The sequence below is a fragment of the Rhinolophus hipposideros genome (genome assembly GCF_964194185.1).
Source record: "Rhinolophus hipposideros genome assembly, chromosome: 11".
Lineage (NCBI taxonomy): Eukaryota > Metazoa > Chordata > Mammalia > Chiroptera > Rhinolophidae > Rhinolophus > Rhinolophus hipposideros.
In genome coordinates this window covers 34,812,168-34,830,669 of record NC_138057.1, presented here as the reverse complement: position 1 = coordinate 34,830,669, position 18,502 = coordinate 34,812,168, and the positions used below count along the sequence as shown (strand labels likewise).

General features: G+C 41.9%; 1 protein-coding gene across 10 annotated transcripts in view; it reads left to right on the top strand.

The window, feature by feature from the left end:
- The window catches only part of KANK1 (KN motif and ankyrin repeat domains 1), a gene marked incomplete at its 3' end in the record, with an annotated part of 188,063 nt that overhangs the window by 153,720 nt on the left and 15,841 nt on the right, over positions 1-18,502 (top strand). For 8 of the 10 annotated variants that reach the window (XM_081066307.1, XM_081066305.1, XM_081066308.1 and 5 more), the window contains one exon: positions 6,784-9,456. In XM_081066307.1, the coding sequence (XP_080922433.1) occupies positions 6,784-9,456 (2,673 nt within the window). Of the gene's footprint in view, positions 1-4,779; positions 4,907-6,783; positions 9,457-18,502 lie in introns of those variants that run through there. The other 2 variants (XM_081066309.1, XM_081066311.1) reach the window with 2 other exon arrangements.

Genomic DNA, 18,502 nt, shown 5'->3' with positions numbered 1-18,502 from the left:
AGTAATTGGGCCAAGAGTGTGCAGAGTGTGCCTTTGAAACCAGAACAAAGGCATCATTGTATCCTAATTAATAGATAAAATACTAATATCGAAGTTTCGGTCATTTAAAAGTCCACCAGGACACATTAGTTTAGAAACCTCCAATGTTTTTTGCTCCTGTTAAAGAATGGCTCGTTGTGTTAGAGTGTGTAGAAAAGTAGTTATTGTTTTCTCACTCAGAAGTAGCATGTTTACCACCCTGTCGCCCGAGCATGATGTGCTGGTCCCCCTGAGAAATGGAAGACCTGAAGTCCACAACTTATACGGCCAAATTCTCAATTGCTGCATGTGAATGTTTTATTCCGCTCACTGTCTTCAATGTAGGTATTCTCAGTCTCGACACTACTGACCGTTTGGACTGGATAGTTCTTTGTTGGGGTAGGGGGGCACTGTCCTGTGCATTGTGGGATTCACAACCTCCTTGCCCTCTACCCACTAGCTGCCAGTAGCACAGCCCTTCCTGTTAGGACACCCCAAAATGTCTCCAGACAGTGTTAAATGTTCCCTGGGGGGCAAAAGCGCCCCCCTGTTGAGAATCACCACTAGCCGGTCAGTACTCTTGACTAGTTTCCTGCCATCTAATGTCCACCTCCCATTAATTTTTATGTCTTATCAAACTAAATATTGTTTGGACGGTACGTTTAGTTTCCTTGAAAAGTTAAAATTATATAACACTTTATGAACCTAAATGAAAATGATTTATATCTTCCTTTCAGTTTGTTAATGCAAAAAAAAAAAAAATTGCAAGGAAATTTCAAATCGTTCTTTAGACCATAAACTAGGCCCCCTCACTAGTGCACTAAGTTTTACCACGTGGTAAATATATGAATGAAGAGTAGAATTACCACCAGTTTGTTGATTTCACCTTCTCTCTGAACACATGGGAATTTGGTCTGCACAGGGGGAGTTGTCTCTAGTTCATACTGTCACATTTGGTGTTTGGTTACCCCAAATTGCAGACTGGGACAGGAGAGAGAAGGGGGAAGAGGGACTCTTGAGTCCCTTTGTGTCTAGGAAGTCGGTCAACTCGATGACGATGACAAGTCCAGAAGCCGTGTGGCCCACTGTTAGCGGCCCATCCACATACCCTAACACTGGTATATATTCTGGTGATTCTACCTCTTTGCTTCACTTCTGCCTTGCATTTTATTTGTTTTGTTTGTTTGTTTTTTCCCCATGTACCACACCCCTCACTGGACTCTGAGCTTTGTGAGAGTGGGGACCTTGTCTCTTTGGTTCACAGTGTTTCCCTACCTCTTAGAACAGTGCCTGGTAAAGAATAAGTGAAAGATGATAGATAGAAAGATAGATAGATAGATAGATAGATAGATAGATAGATAGATAGATAGATAGATAGATAGACAGACAGACAGATATTACTAAGCTAGCTTTTTAATCAATAGTAATTATACATATAAGTTGGGTATATTAATACTTTTTCATTTGGCCTTCACACTTGGGGATTTTATAACATTTTAAATGGTCTCCTTGAATTTAATCTCTTTCCCTACTTCATTCAGTCTAATCCACAAACAGTTATTAAGACAATTTTCATTGATGCGTTTTAACCCCTGTCACGGAGACGGGTGTGCAATCTAACAGTGACTAAGTGGGCAAGATTCCCCTGGGCCGGGACCTGAGTCTGGTGGCCTCTTCTGTACTCAGTCATCCCTCTCCCTTCTAACCTCATATTTCTTTGAGCTGCACCAACAGGCTCTGCCCTGGCTCTTCTCCACCATTTACCTGCCTTTCCCTTTTATTCTGTCATCACTTACCTTGTCGTCAGAACTCATCTCCTGGTTCACTCCATTCTGTTTCTATCACTCATTCACATACTATCGTATTGTTCGTGTTGATAATATGCCTTTGTAACTGATCTCAATTAGGTTTATGTTTAGAGTGTTTGGCATTTATCTCCCAGCTAGACTATACCTCATTTTATTTCTTATAAATCCTTCCTCCTACTCATTCCACTGAATAGGACCATTTTCTGCACCCAATTAAGCTTTCAGTAAATGCTACATAATGAAGGTAGAGGTGGTGCCAGGAGCAGTCTCCACCACTGTATTTCCAGACATTCAGAAAATTCTTGTAAACACCAGGGACAGCCCTCTGATTCCAGAATGTTTAGTTGGAAGCTGTTACTTTCATGATTCCAGTTGCAGATATAGCCAGTGGTTTTTGGCTGTGTATAAGCAGGCACAGCTCTGTTAGTCGAAAAAAGACTTTTAGGCAGTTAAGAGTCTCCTCATACGCTACTTAGAGACGTTTTAAAACTGTTTTTGTTTATACTTCCTTAATTATTCTTGAATTAATCAAAATATTTGTAATAAAGAAGTTTTTTTGTAACATCTCCCCAGTTTATTATTTAGCATTTTTCTTCTTTTAAAAATCTGGTCTTAATTTTTTTGTGGGAGAGTAGAGACATGGGAGAGAGACTGCTGTATCCATTAGAATTCAGTTTAGCTCCAAGTAACAGGGACTTAAAACATACACTAGCTAAACAAAATGAAAGTTTCTCATTCACGTAAAAGTGTAGAGCAGGGGTGTCCAAACTGCGGCCCGCGGGCCAACTGCTGCTCGCAATCCATTGTTAATTGGCCCGCAGCAAATTCCAAAAATATATTTAGTTTACTTAAATAAACCAGGTGAGGCAATACATACTTCACCTCAAGTGAGTGGCCCGGCTGTTTGTGTATTTTACCACATATGGCCCTTGGTGACAACCGTTGAAAAAAGTTTGGACACCCCTGGTGTAGAGGTAGGCTTTGCAGGAGTAGCATAGTAGCTTTGATCCACAAAACTCTGAGAGACCCAGGTTCCTTTCAGCACATTGTTCCTCCATCCCTCTGTGTGAACTCATGGTCTAGGATAGCAGCTAGTGCTCCAGGCATCACATCTGCATTCCAGGCAGCAAGGTGGAAGAAGGAACAAAGAAGAAAGAAAGGAGGTCACAGACCTATTCCTGTGTCTCTTAAGGGAGGTCTCTGGAGGTTGCTACATGACATTTCCACTTCTGGCCATACTGACAGTCAGGAGGCTAGGGAGATATATAGTCTTTCTATTTGCCCAGCTAAACACAGGGAGTTCTATTCGTGTGGAAGAATGGGGTAACACACACTGTGCAACATCTAGCTGTCTTTTGCCATCACTGCCCTGTTCATCCCCTTCCCAAATGAGCTTTTTTTAGAGTTTATTTCAGTACATTCCTCTTGCTTTCCAAATAGAGACTTCTTGTAATCATATTTTTTAAAAGACAAATACCTATGTGTTATAAAACTTCACCAAATATAAAGAACAACAGAAAAACCACCCATGATTCCACGATCTAAAGATAACCACAGAAACAGCATTATGCAAGAATTGTCTATAACACTAAAGTAGAACTAGCAACTCTTTCCACAGTGGCGATGTTTTTTAAAGTTCATTATGGTATACTGTCTATTCAGTTATTCCTTCAGTAAACATTTTTAAACATCTGCTTTGTGCCCAGCACCTTGTTAATAGGTGTGTGTGTTTGGGCAGGAGGAGCAGTGAAGGATGTTTTAAAAATTGTGTTGTTCTTGATAGTTACAGTCTCACCTAGGGAGATAGGACGACATACATGAGAAAGTTGGGAAACAGGGCCGTATAAGTGCCATATTTGAGTTAATGTATGTAAACATACACTAGAAAGCAGGAGATAAAAAAATAAGGACACTGTATCTTTACTTAATTGTAGAACAGCTCATACTGTGGGACAGTTGTTTGTAAAAATGACACCTTGAGAACATAGCTTGCTTTTTTAGTGGCTGGAGCATAAAATTTGGATTAGAAATCCTTAGGATAGTCTGATTCCAGCAGTACTAGGAAATCATCAAGCCTAACATGGTAAAATTCTAACTTACTGACTCCCAGATTTAGAAGTCCAGAGTCCATCTGGGGGTAATTCCTCATGACCCATGCCTTTTGTAAAGGTCAGAAATAACTTAATATGCAACAAATTTCACTGAAAAATGTGATGTATTTTGTAGTGTTCTAAACTCTGATGATTGTTTGAAGGGAAATAGATACAAATTAAGCTTTCCTATTGAAAATGTTAGACAGGAAAACCTAGAATGAGTTACAACGAAATATTAACAGTTTCCACTAGATGGTGACATATGAGTGGCTTTTTTTCTTAATTTGTCTGTATATGTGGTTTTTGGTTTTTTTTTTTTTACAAACATGTACTTTAGTAACTAGAGAACGGTGTCTAAAAAAATTTAAAGACACTTGCATCGATGGCAAAGGCTCCCTTGAGATGACTGTTAAAGGATAACTGCTTATCACTGGCTGTGAGCCAAGTGTTGAGAAAGTCCCTGCAATGCTCTGGAACCCCTGGGTCCGGCCGGGGACCTGGATGGAGAACGTGCAGAGAACAGTGGGGCCGATTGTGCCTGTAACTTCCTCAGGTGACTGAGGGCTCAGACTGCTTAGTTTCCACACGAGAACACACACTCTTTCATGACGAAGTGGCTGGTCCCGCAGACAGAGCCTCTCTGTGGAGATGGTTAAATTGCTGGCTTTATTTTTACTTCTGGCAACGCTGGAATGAAGAACACCCATTTTCAAAGGATCCTGGTTTCCTGTTTTCCCTAAGACAGCGGGGAAGGCCGAACAGCTGCGTGTGCTGGGGGTGGGGTCACCACCGCCGGAGGGAGATTTCATTGGTGAACCCTCGGCCTATGGGATTCGCGCGTGGCCCGGCTAAGTGGACGCGAACGCCGAGCCTCCTTTCCTTATGGGGGGCAGCGCCGGGCTGTCCCGGCAGCACGGGCGGAGCGCGCTGCGAGCCAGGGGTGTGCGGGGCCGTGGGCGGGCCGGCGCGGAGCCCGGCGGGCGCCTGGTAGGTGTGCGGGGCGCGGGGGGCGGGCGGGGGCCTCCTCTCCGCGGCCCAATGCGCCTCGGCCCGCGGCCCAATGGCTGGAAGGCCGGCTCGGAGCCGCGACCCCGCAGGGTCGAGAGCCGCCAGATTTAGACTCGTGGCTGGTGTCTGTGAGATCTGTCTGACACTTGTGGAATTTTAGATAGCCCTGGAAACAGCTCTGGCTGAGTATTTTGAGGGAGCGTGTGGCGTTAAAAAGGAAAGAGAAGGTGTCAGAGTTTCTATTAGCCTGAGCACACATTGCCAGGCATCAGCACTCTTCTCATCAGCTCACCCTTCCTGGGGCTAGCATAGGAGTGCTGCCGTGCCCGTCTTTCTAATAGAATGCTTCTACGCGTTTTAGAATTGAAATCTAGTGCCTAAATTCTAACAGCTGGAACAGTCCAATAATTGTTGTGACTCGGGATACAAAGAATACATACCTTTCTACTCCTCTGCTAAGCAATCATGTTTTTTCTTTTCTTTTGTACTTTTCTTGCCAACATTTCAGAGAAAAAGACGGCAAAGGCAAAAGCTTTACTCGGAGCGTTCACATTATCAGGTATAAACATTCAGCAATGGTGAGGTTGGGAAGGGCAGGCAGGCCACCCAAATTGCTGGATGTACTTGGACCTTGACAGCACCCAGGTGGGTTTTTACACCCAGGATAGGGGCAGGAGTACTGATGGCTTTCGTTTCACTCACTGCTTTTGGGTTCTTTTTCATAATTCTAAAAATGCAGAGCTTCTCATTACTTAATCCTACACTTGAAACAAGCAAAACAGCCTTGCTTTTCAGTTTGAAATGCATGGCTCAGGTCCGCAGTAAGGTCTGTGCCTTGAAAGGTTCCTGTGTTTCCTTTCTAAATGTTTGGTTGAGACAGAGTAGTTTACGGAATGCTACATGATCTCGTGTTTGGATAGAGGTTTGCCCTTGCTTTCATTCTCCTCTGCATCTGTTTGCAGACCCCACAAATACAAAACAAGGTATTCTTGGGATAGTGAATGTTTTGTCCAAGAGAAATCAAAGGGGAGAAAACTTTTCCTCTAGGTGGCGCAGGCCTTGATTTTGTTTTTAACAAAAAGACACAAAATAGAGTTGGAGTTTGTCCTCCTGTTCTTGTACCCATGCTGCTGGAGTTAATCACTCGTCATCCCATGTCCCAGCTTTCTCTGCAAGGAAGGTATCAAGGGAAATTGTGATCTTGCGGGGGCGATCAGGCACTGGGACCGCTTGGCCCCCATTGGGAAAGGCTGCGTAGTTTGGGACCTGGTGGAGAACTCATGTCCCAGGCTTCCTGAATCTGCACTGACTTGGTCAGTTATTCTAAAACTTTTCACTTTATGTGCTTTACCGTACATTTTATAAAATAGGAGTCTTAATGACTGCTAGCCATACTAGCCATACTTCAGGGGATTAGAGACAACCAAAGAAATTGCCTATTTGAAAATACTTTTAAGTCATTTTTATATTTTTAAGATTTTCTATTAAACAATAGCTAACATAAAATATTATATTAGTTTCAGGTGTTAAGTCTTTTTTAAAGCATTCCTTAAAAAAAGTATTTAGTAAGGACTTACTATGTGCTTGGCTCTTTAAAATCATTATGTCATTACATTCTTTTAACAACTTTATGAGTTAAATGCTTGTATTTTCACTTTTTTACTCAGGAGGAAACTGAAGTTCCCAGAGGTTTATTAAATTGCCCAGATGTTAAGTTACAGATCTAAGATTAGAAGATAGGTCTGTTAACTCTTAAATCACACCAGCTTGCCATACTGCAACATACACAAATATTAGTTTTTACCATCATGTGTATTACATGGCATTAAACTATTATCTTCTCTCTCTTCCTTTAGGAAAAGCAGGTGATGATCTGAATAGAGACCATGACAGAGAACAGAAAGATTCTTATTTTGTGGAGACTCCCTATGGTTATCAACTAGACTTAGATTTCCTCAAATATGTGGATGACATACAGAAAGGAAACACCATCAAGAAACTGAACATCCAGAAGAGGCGGAAGCCCTCTGTGCCATGCCCAGAAAGCAGGGCCACACCTGGCCAGCAAGGTGTGTGGACTTCCACTGAATCTCTCTCATCCTCCAACAGTGATGACAACAAGCAGTATCCCAGCTTCCTCCTAGCCAGAAGCCAAGTTACATCAACTCCAATCCCAAGGCCGCCTGCCCCTCTGGAGATCTCACCCCCTTTTCTTACCATCCCAGAAACTCGACAGCTGCCACCACCCTCACCACAACTCCCAAAGCACAACCTTCATGTCACCAAGACACTGATGGAGACCCGGAGAAGACTGGAACAGGAGAGAGTCACCATGCAGGTGACACCTGGCGAGTTCCGAAGACCCAGGCTGGCCAGTTTTGGAGGCATGGGCTCCACGAGCTCTCTCTCCTCCTTTATGGGTTCTGGAAACCACAATTCTGCCATGCACCAGCTTCAGAATGGGTACCAAGGCAACGGGGATTATGGTAGTTACGGCCCAGCTGCTGCCACTTCTTCCATGGGGAGCTCCATCCACCACAGCCCCCTGAGCTCAGGGATCTCCACCCCAGTGACTAACGTGAGCCCCATGCACCTGCAGCACATCCGCGAGCAGATGGCCATTGCCCTGAAACGCCTGAAGGAGCTTGAGGAACAGGTGCGAACCATCCCTGTGCTCCAGGTAAAGATCTCCGTCTTGCAAGAGGAGAAAAGGCAGCTGGCCTCACAGCTGAAAAACCAAAGAGCTGCATCCCAGAACGACGTCTGTGGCGTGAGGAAGCGGTCCTACAGTGCCGGGAATGCGTCCCAGCTGGAACAGCGCTCCAGGGCCCGGGTAAGTGGCGGGGAGTTATATATTGACTATGAAGAGGAAGAGATGGAGAGCGTAGAGCAGAGCACACAGAGGATCAAGGAGTTCCGGCAGCTCACAGCAGACATGCAGGCCCTGGAGCAGAAGATCCAGGACAGTAGCTCTGAGGCCTCCTCAGAGCTCAGGGAGAATGGGCAGTATCGGCCTCCAGAGTGCCGGTCGGTGGCTGTGGGTGCCAATGAGAACATGAGTGACATTGTTGTGTACCACAGGGGCTCCAGGTCCTGTAAGGATGCCACTGTAGGAACAGTCATTGAGACGAGGAATTCTGGGGTCAGAGTGACAGAGGCCATGCTTGGAGTGACTACTGAAGCTGACAAAGAAATTGAGCTGCAACAGCAGACCATAGAAGCCTTAAAGGAAAAGATCTACCGCCTGGAAGTACAGCTTAAAGAAACCACCCATGACCGAGAGATGACTAAACTCAAGCAAGAGCTTCAGGCTGCTGGATCGAGGAAAAAAATTGACAAAGCTATAATGGCCCAGCCGCTTGTTCTCAGCAAGATGGTGGAGGCAGTGGTGCAGATGAGAGACCAAATGGTTGGCAATCATGTGGAAATAGCTGACACATGTGTTGGGACCTCTGTGCAAACAAGTAGCGTAGGCATCTCCTGCCGGCCTAATTGTGCGAACAAAGTCGTGGGGCCCGAGCTGCCCATGAATTGGTGGATTGTTAAGGAAAGGGTGGAAATGTGCGACCAATGTACTGGGAGGTCTGTGGAGACGTGTGACAAGAGCATGGGTGTGGAAATCAGCGTCTGTGAAACAGGCAGCAACACGGAGGAGTCTGTGAATGATCTGACACTCCTTAAGACCAACCTGAATCTCAAAGAAGTACGGTCAATCGGTTGTGGAGATTGTTCTGTCGATGTGATTGTCTGCTCTCCAAAGGAGTGCACTTCCCGGAGCGTAAACACAGAGGCTATTAGCCAGGTGGAAGCTGCCGTCATGGCAGTGCCTCATACCGCCAGCCAGCACACCAGCACAGTTTTGGAACAGGTGAACCAGTTCACCAACACCGAGACGGCCACCCTTACAGAATCCTACACCAACACATCCCTCTGCACTTTGGACAAGCAGACCAGCACCCAGACTGTGGAGATGCGGACGGTGGCTGTAGGAGAAGGCCGTGTCAAGGACATCAATTCTTCCACCAAGATGCGGTCCATCGGAGTCGGAACGGTGCTCTCGGGCAATTCTGGGTTTGACAGGCCATCAGCCGTGAAGACCAAAGAGTCAGGTGTGGGGCAGATAAATGTTAATGACAACTATCTGGTTGGTCTCAAAATGAGGACCATAGCTTGTGGGCCTCCCCAGTTGACCGTGGGTCTGACGGCCAGCAGGAGGAGTGTAGGTGTTGGGGATGAGTCTGTAGGAAAGTTTATGGAGAGCTCCCAGCCCAGGGCTGCCCCTGGAATGATGACCGGCTTGGATCACTACATTGAGCTTGTGCAGAAGCTGCTGGCGGAACAGCAGACACTACTGGCTGAGAACTACAGTGAACTAGCAGAAGCTTTTGGGGAACCTCACTCACAGATTGGCTCTCTCAACTCTCAGCTCATCAGTACCCTGTCATCAATCAATTCTGCCATGAAGTCTACAAGCACTGAAGAGCTGAGGAACCCTGACTTCCCGAAAATGAGTCTGGATAAAGTTGCAGGTAGGTGGTATTCTGAGGGACCTGGAGATGAGGAAGTGTGGGGACAACATATTTCTAAGAAGTAAAGCCTTTTTGAAATGTTGGGATCATTTGTTGGCACCATGGAGAAAGCTTTAGAATGGTAATGGGTGGAATGAAAAGCGCAGTCAACTCTGCTGATTCTTATTGTCTGGTGTGAGGACTAAGGCTAGAAGAAGAAAAGCAAACTAGTGCTGGCTGGCCTAGCGGCTGTCTCCTGTGGCTGCCGGTTTGATAGGATGTCTTCTAGTTATTAACGTGTTCATTTCATATAGCACGGCTTGCAGAAAGTCCTTCACTGTTTGTAACTACAATTACCAGTATATTATCAATAAAAAATACTGGTGCGAAATGTTTTCAGTTAAAACTTTTATGAGGGGGGAGAGAGACTCCATGAATTCATTTATTAAGGCAGCAAATAATGATGGAATTCCTGCTGTTGGAAGCATACGGTAGGTATAGGCTCCTGTCCTCATGGGGCTTACATTCCAGTTGGAGGCACAGGCAATAGACAGTAGACCTAAAATATGTCCGGTGGTGATATGTGCTATGAAGAAAAGAATTCCGGTTACAGCAACAGTGAGTGGTGGTGGTCGGGATGGGGGCAGTTTGAGATAGGGTGGTGCAGGGAGGCTTGTCAGAACTCTGACAGAAGGGTGCCCTTTGCCACGGTTCATTTGGATAGGTGCTTGCATTTTTCTCTTCCTCATTCTGGCCCTTACTCACTGGAATTCTTGCTCACCCCCTTATTTTTTTTTTTAATTGAAGCTAACGGAGAAATACCCCTGGAAGATTGTATGACATATTTCCCTGGAAGCCTCTCTATCGTTGCATGTATGTCTAAGAGTGCATAATATCATCCTAGGACTGGGTTCCAGCATGACCTGGGGAAGGAAAGGCACTTTCCACTTCACAATAAAATGGGAATTAGAAGGACACCCCTCCTGTAAAGTTACCAGTGTGTCGATCACTGACACGCAGAGAGCACAGGGGACCTTTGTTGTCATTGGTGGTGGTGCTGGTGGCGTGTTAGTGTTGTTTCCTTTGTTGACATGCTCAACTGTAATGTGAAGTTTGGGAAGCTACTACCAACCTACTCTCCCCTCTGACCAAATGCTGGCTGTAAAAGGAATATAAATGCTTCAGATGATTTGTATAGTGTGCGTTAAATTTCATTGGAAGGTGAAAATGTGCAGGATTGACTTCAATGTAAGCCGTTGACAAAAATTTCAAAGTCTTTCTGTTTCCCTTTATCGCCTAAAAGGGCAGCAGTTAAAATGGACCGAAATACTTCTTTTATATCATCCTAAGTTTCCGCTGTCAATCCTGAATTAATATTAGTTTTTAGTCACTGTACTGTGGAACAGATAGTTTATTGTAGAAGAAAAAAATGACCATCACCATGACAGCTGATATGTGGGTTTTGCCTTTCAGAATCAAAGGAGTCTAATGAATGCACAGGAGAGTTGTTTTAGAATAAATAGGATCAAAATGATATGTGGATGGAAGCAAAGTCTTCAGTAACTAAGAATATGTCTGTTTCCATTTCTTTTTTAAAATCATGATGTCAGATAGTGAAGTCAAAATAAAACTCTTAAATACCTCCAGCCACAGATGGTGCAGTGGGTCATCCATTATAAAGGCATTCTCCTGCCAGCCTTCCTCCCTCCTCCCCAAACGGGGGTTTCTATTTCACATTCTTGCCAGAAATATTCAGCTGAAACATTGGAGTAATCTGCCTGACACCCTGAGCATCAAGAGCAGGGAGAAAGTTTTGTCTGGCCGTGGTACAGTGTTTTTTGGTCTGTTTCCAGTCACGCTGACATTCCACACATCGCTGTTTAGATTTGACCCTGCAAGTGAACACCTAATTAATCAGCTAAAGTGCATGAGACCTACAGTATTCGTGAACAGAAGTATAAATATTTTTAATAGCAATTATTTGGTCATAGTGGCAGCTCCCTCTCAGAGCACACGAGACCCACTTTCAAGTATTTCTGTAATTCACATGACATTTGTGTTTTAAACATGTGCTTTAAAGTTCTAATGAAGAAGGAATTTGGTTAGGAACTCAACCTAACCACTACTGAATTTTTGTGCTCTGGTGTTGGTTATATGGACTGAAAAGGAAAGCTTGATCTAGTAAGGTAGAGATTCTCAGTGCCTGCCAGCTGTGAAGAGTAAAGGTGTGTCAGAATGCACTGTGGCTTGCTATTCACACCATACAATAGAGAATATTGCTCACGCACCATGTTCCATGCATTTCTGTAGCAACAGACATACTGGAATATAGAAAGATTCATGTCAAACTTTCTTCCCCAAGTAAAACGCTAGGGAATTTGGGTTTGCCATTTACCAAAAAGAGCATATAAATGATTGCTTATGTGAACCTAGTAGATATTTTAAAGAAGTTTAGTTTGGGCTCTGAAGCCAGGCATTCTGGGTTCAAATTCCTTCTCTGCCACTAGGACAAGTTGTCTTTGTTCCCTCACAGGGTTGAAATGAAGATTTAGTGAGTTAATAGAGTAAAGCATTTGGAACAGTCTGCAGCAGAGTATAAATGCTCAATAAATGCTGGCAGTCATTGCCGTTTTTAGTACTTCCAGAAATGAAAATGTAGATATGGAGCAAATTGCCAAACAGAAATTGTACAAATGATCTTTTGTTTTCAATCCAAATTTTTATCTTCCTAATTCTGGTTGGCCATCACTCCCCCCCCCCCAATTATTTTGCCTCCCTAACTAACAATTGTATGCAGAGAAAGAAATACATAGATAAAAATGGGAAAACAAGAAGTACAATAAATTTTCAGTTCAGAGTCATTCAGATTCCGTGGGAAAGATCAAACTGAAGCTGCAGTTAAATTTAGTGTATTAGTGTCCAACTAGAGAATTCCCTTCAATTTGCCTTGGGTTGAAGGTTTGAGGGTATCAATTTTTAGTATGCAAAAAGGCATTATTTTTAGCAGCATCACAATGCCTAAACTATACATTTTCTTAAAATTGTAACTAGAGTATGTGCTCATAACAAATTAACAGTTCCAAAGAGCATAAACTAAAGAGTGACAGCCTCCCTCATGCTCTTACGGGATAACCCCATGTGTGTGGGTCTGTATCTTAGAGACGTACTTTTTTAAAATAATAGTTGAATCATACATATTCTATGTATCTTTCACATAAAACATCACAAACATTTTTCCAGGATTTAGAGACAATGTCACAGTTTTGATGCAGCTGGAATTTGGTGGTGATCATAGATGGTCTATAAAGTCCTTTTTCTCCTGATAGTTGGAGTTTCATGTATTAAATATTTTCTTTCATGGAATTAAAAAGGTAAGATGAAATAAGTTTCTGTTTTCACAGAAACCTGAGGAAAAAAATTTTTATTCTTCCTGTAAATCGATCGGATTGTTTTGATTTGAGGATTGGGTTATTTTTTTCTTTTTCCTTCTGAAAGAGGAAAGAGAAAAGAGAAAATTCTAGACCAATGACTTGGAGGTACAAATATTCTAAAAGTGTATAACTGTCTCTGAGAAAATACAAACAAAACTCTAACAGTGGAACTTAATTGCCTACCACATGATTTAGAGAAAATTCATCTCTCACACAAAAGAACTGCTTTTTAAATCAGCTTCCATATTTGTACTCTTAGTTATCTCAGGCTTGTTAAAAAGTTTATGAACTTGAAGTCATTCCCATAACTGTGAAAGCAATTTTGTAGACAGAGGTGTGAGCCAAAGCAAAAGCACGGAAATAAAAAAAAAATCGTTACGAAATACCATTTCTAGTTAGTTTTCTCCTAGTTCAAATAATTACCATTTACTTGTCCTAGTACCTATTTTTTTAATCACAATTTTGCAAGAGTATCCAAATAATCCAAACCGAGACATTTCTGGAATGTATATTCCAGTGTATAATGCAGTGTATAATGGCATGACGGAGTTAGTGGCAGGCCTGCTGACCTGGAAGTCAGAAGAGCTGACTCCTGGTATTGGCCGCAAAGGAACTTGGAGTTTCACTTCAGAGAGGGAGGGTTTGGGCTGCCGTGTCTTCCTGTGTCATGAGAAGGGCGGATTAGATTTTTTCTTGCTTGGAGCCCTTTCAGCAGAATTTTTCTGTAAAAGTATCTTATCACCAGGCTGCCCATCAGGATCAGCTGGGGAACTTACCCCAAATCGTTTGGTTTCCTGCCACCTACCGTCACCACCAACCACTCAATAGGCACATCCAGACCCTGTTTCAGGGAAATACTGTTAGAATAAACAGCCTTAGAATGAGGCTTCTTAACCTGGGGTCCATAGTTTCATGAACAGTTTTGTGTCTGGAATTTATGTGAAGAAAGTGTATAATTTTCACCAGAGTCTCAAAAGGGATCTCTGACCCGCAGATGGATTGGTATTACACATCTAACACATCTGTTTCAGACCTTGGGAAAAAGTACTTCAGCCCTGAGGAAAAATCTTTTACAAAGCTTAAAATCTGTTCACCGCCTTTGTGAGCCCTTGAGTTTACACTTGTTTGAAAATTTTCCTCTTTTTAAACTGATACATTATCATTTATAGTGGGTGTGCACTCTGGAAAAAAATATGCACGTTTACTTTGACACCTGTACTATGAATGAATCCTAAAGCATGTAATTCATTTCTGGCTAACTGGAGATTGGTGGTTTTTGAGAACTGAAATGGCTTTGAGTTCCTGGGTGTCCAGTCATAAATGACAAAGGGAATTGTTGATAATGGATGATGGCTACAGCTGTTTTCTTCCAAACAGCAAGTCATTCATATCGCAGTCAAGATGTCTGTGCCCTTCTCCATACAGGTCAGTTGATAGCTATGCATTCAATGTCAACTATATGCAAAGTGTGGTATTGCAACAAAGATAGAAAGTGGTCTATACCTTGAAGAACGTGGGAAGCCAAGATGTGTAGTGGAAATACGAATAATATCCTGTGGTGGTACATGTTAGCCATCAAAGAATGTGCAGAAAGAAAAATGCTTGAAGAGTTCAGCAGCAGTCAAGCCCTCTGAGATCAAGGGAGGAGAGGAGCTTAGGGAGGAGAGGAGGACCGTAGTTGTATTTAGAGGAACACAGAGCACATCTGCTTAACCTGACTTTAGTTAATGCAGCCTGTCAGTGTCAGTTTTCTGGGTTGTCTTGGGATGGTGTGTAATTAAATGTGGGTGGGGTTGTAGTGAAGGAGAATCTGATTCTTGCATTTTAATTTCTAAGTACCCACTGTTAGATACATTCATCATAGCTGTCCGGCATTTGCCCAGGAAAATATTAAAATGGCCCTAGAAATTGAAGTGTTTAATATCCAGTTTAAATTGACTGTTTATGTTGGTGACTACACGCATTGGCATTCAGGGAGTGTTCTCTGAGAGGTGATCCTAGGAACAAAAACCAACATGTGGGCTGAAAAGGGCGAATTCATGCTCAAGCCCTTTCCTTTATGGAAAAACTAGATGTATTATTTCAGATCCTTTAGAATTCTTAGACTTTGGGAAAATACCTAAGTGATTGAAATGGCATCCATAATGATTCAGGAATTTCAGTCCTATCTCTTCTTGACAAGTAAGCTAGATGTTCTTTAAAAATCAACTCAGAATGTCTAGCTGAAAATCTGGCACAATAACGTGGTTCGTTAGCTGGCCACACTATTCCTAATTGTGTTTTCAGAAAGCACTTGACATTATAAACAAAAGTATGCGTTAATGTGCCAGAAGAGTTGGAATGTGTGAACAGAGAAACTTTTAAAATTCATTTTAATATACTTTTAAAAATCAACTTTCTAACAAATTTAGAAACACATTGCAACATACCAACAACTAATCCTCATTCTAGATGGGTGAATACCTCAGAGGGAACTGGACAAGGTGATCTCTTTAAAACTCCTCCAGCTCTACTTGTATTTTTCATCGAATTATTTTTCTTATCAAATAGTTTGCTTATAACATTTCTGAAGTTAAGAACACAAAAAAAGTTTTCAAGTTACTTATTTTTCATTATAGTTTGCCTTAGCTAGTATAATTATCCATATATTAAACATTTAACTGCACTTGAAAAATAGAATTACTGCTTCGAAGGTGTTCTTATTTTCCAAAACACTGAGATTTCTGTCACTTGCTGTCTTTTAGTTATTACTAATCTGGTCAACTTGTAAAATGAGGCTCATGCTTTATTGGTTTCATGGCAATTATAAGTTTGAGTTATTGACCAAAGACTTTGCACAGTTGCCCACTGCTCTGTTCACTAATTCCCCCGGGGGTGACTGTGGAAAGCATTGCCACCTGGTGGGAGTTTTGAGGATGTAGGCCAGAGAGCCAGAATTCTGAAGGTGGTTTGTGTTAGTCCCGTTGTTTTACCCATATGGTTTGGGTGGTATTTACTGTTTGCCATGGGTTTCTACCATTAGCGGTCCAGGGCCGTAAACTAAACCAGTAATTCCTAAGAATTCACATGATCCAAGTTTATGGATTGAAACCAGATGGAAGTCTAAACTGTCGTTTTCAGCAGTCAAGTTTTATTTTTATATTGGTTATTTTAATTCAGTCGTTTTCAGTCTTGGGTGCTCATTAGAATCACTTGGGGGAGCTTTTTTTAAAAAGAAAAATGCTAATCTGGGGGCCTACCTGCAGATAGTTCATTGCATCTATTTTTTAAGGCCCTATCTCCAACTCAGGTGATTCTGAAGCGGCCAGGCTTGAGACCATTGAATTTTCCTGGCCACTTTACTTCTGGCTTTCTTGGTTATACTTTTCTAGTGTTTTACTTAAATACAGCAATCATTTGGCAGTCTTATGCTGGTGCACATGTCATCTTATGTGTGCCCTATAACTACGATGGGTCTTATTGAGTTTAGACAATTGTTTATGGGCCATTTAACACCAGCCAGAGTTTCAATACCATCTGAAAAACATCTTCTGGCAATAAAAGTGATAAATTCCCTCTGATTTTAGTGAATGAGAACTAGTTTAACATTTAATATTGTTCTTTGCCCTGCTAGTTGCCCAAACAGAATGCCCATGACTTTCAGTTGTATTACATAGGCACTGTATTTTTGTTTGTTTGTTTCAGGTACACAAAACAAAATGACAACCCCCTACCCCAATCTACTGCCCCCTGACATCGTACATATCTATTACAATTCCATTGATTCTATTCCCTATGCTGAACTCTATATCCCATGACTATATATATATACATATATATACATATACATACATATATAAAATTGTAGTTGGCATACAGTATAATTCAGCTTCAGCTTCAGGTGTACAGTGCAGTGATCAGGCATCTACACCGTCCACGAAGTAGTCTCCCTAATAAGACAAGTGCCCATCTGACACCCTACAAAACCTTAACAACTTATTCCCCAAACTGTCTTTCATATCCCCATGGCAATATTGTAGTTACCAATTTGTGCTTTCTAATCCCCTCACCTTCTTCCTCATCTAGCAACCATCAGTTTTTTCTCTATATCTCTGAGACTGTTTCTGTTTACTTAGCTCATTTATTCAGTTCTTTAGATTCCACATATAAGTGAGATCATAACATAGGCACTTATTAAAGACTTCCTATTGTCTCATGCTGTCCTAAGTACTGACGAGGGCACCAAATAGGAACATAGAAGGGACTCAAGGAGCTTATATTCTCAATGAGGAGACCCGCATTACACTGAGAAAAGAGAGGGCAGGATATGTTTTGGTCAGGACAATGAGGGAAATGAGATCTCAGTGGAATCGTATCATAGGAAAAAACTGTAGAGGAAAGAGAATTGGGGCCAAGTCTTGATTAGAGTATGGGTACAGTTTAACTAGCAAAGGCAGCTGAAATTCCAGGCCTGTAGAACCATGTAGTAAAGCAGGACACAAAAGTGGGCGTAATTAAGTCACCATACCACTCTTAATGAGTGGAGGGTAGGAGTACTTGAGCAGAAAAAAATCCCATGGGCAAGAAGAATCTATCCACATTCATCAAAAAGGACCCTCAAATGCCTGCTTGAGGGGTTGGACCTTGATTGGAAATGCTTTTAAAAGCCCTAGTTTACAAAACTAAGCTATAGTGAAGAGAAGTGGTTGCCTTTGAGTGGGGAGATTATCTGGGAAAAGGAGCGTGGGGTGGTGTGGATTTGATGGGTTGTTAGAAATGTTCTTTCTGTATCTTAGGGAGGTGGTTACATAGGAATATATATACATTTATCAAAACTCACCAACTCTACACTTAAAATCTGTTTGTTTTATTGTATATAAATTATACCTCAATTTAAACTATTTTTTAAAGCCGTGTTTAAAAAGAAAGATGGATAAGCTATGGATTAAAAGACTCAAAAACCATAGCAACCAGTGGAAATACAGAACTGGGATTCTGATTGAAAGACTATAAAAAATTTTTAAGAGACCACTGGAGAGATTTGAATACTTACCAGATGTGTGATAATCTTAAGAAATTATCTTTTTTTAGGTTTGTTAGTCTTAGTGTCATAATTATTTTTTAAGAGTGCTTTGTTTTAGGAACATATACTGAAATATTTATGGGTGAAAGTGATAGAATCTCTAGCTTTTGCTTCAAAGTAACCCAGTGTGAGTGGGTGGAGGAAATATAAATGAGAGCAGATAGCTCTGATCATAGTTGAAGCTATTGATGGGAACACAGGGATTTATTATACTGTTGTCTACTTTTGTATATGTTTAAAGTTTCAATAATAATACAAACTATTAATGTATTTGCGTTTTAAAAGTCATTGTTGGTTCTTGAATGGGAAAATGCTTAGTGAAAGTGCTTCTCTAGGAAGAGTTTTCTGGCACTGGGGATTAACTGCTGAGACTTTTTAGAGGTTACTGTAGTAATTTCAAAGTAATGTTGAGTGGACTTGGAGAAGGAGGAATGAAGATAAGTGAAGATAAATGCCCAGCTTTGTTTATTTTGCTTAAAGTAAGTCAGAGGCACTTAAGACATCTCATATTTGCTGTTAAGGGGACACATCAGGTCATGGGGCCATTAAGTATTGTTTGAACAGCTGCATTCAG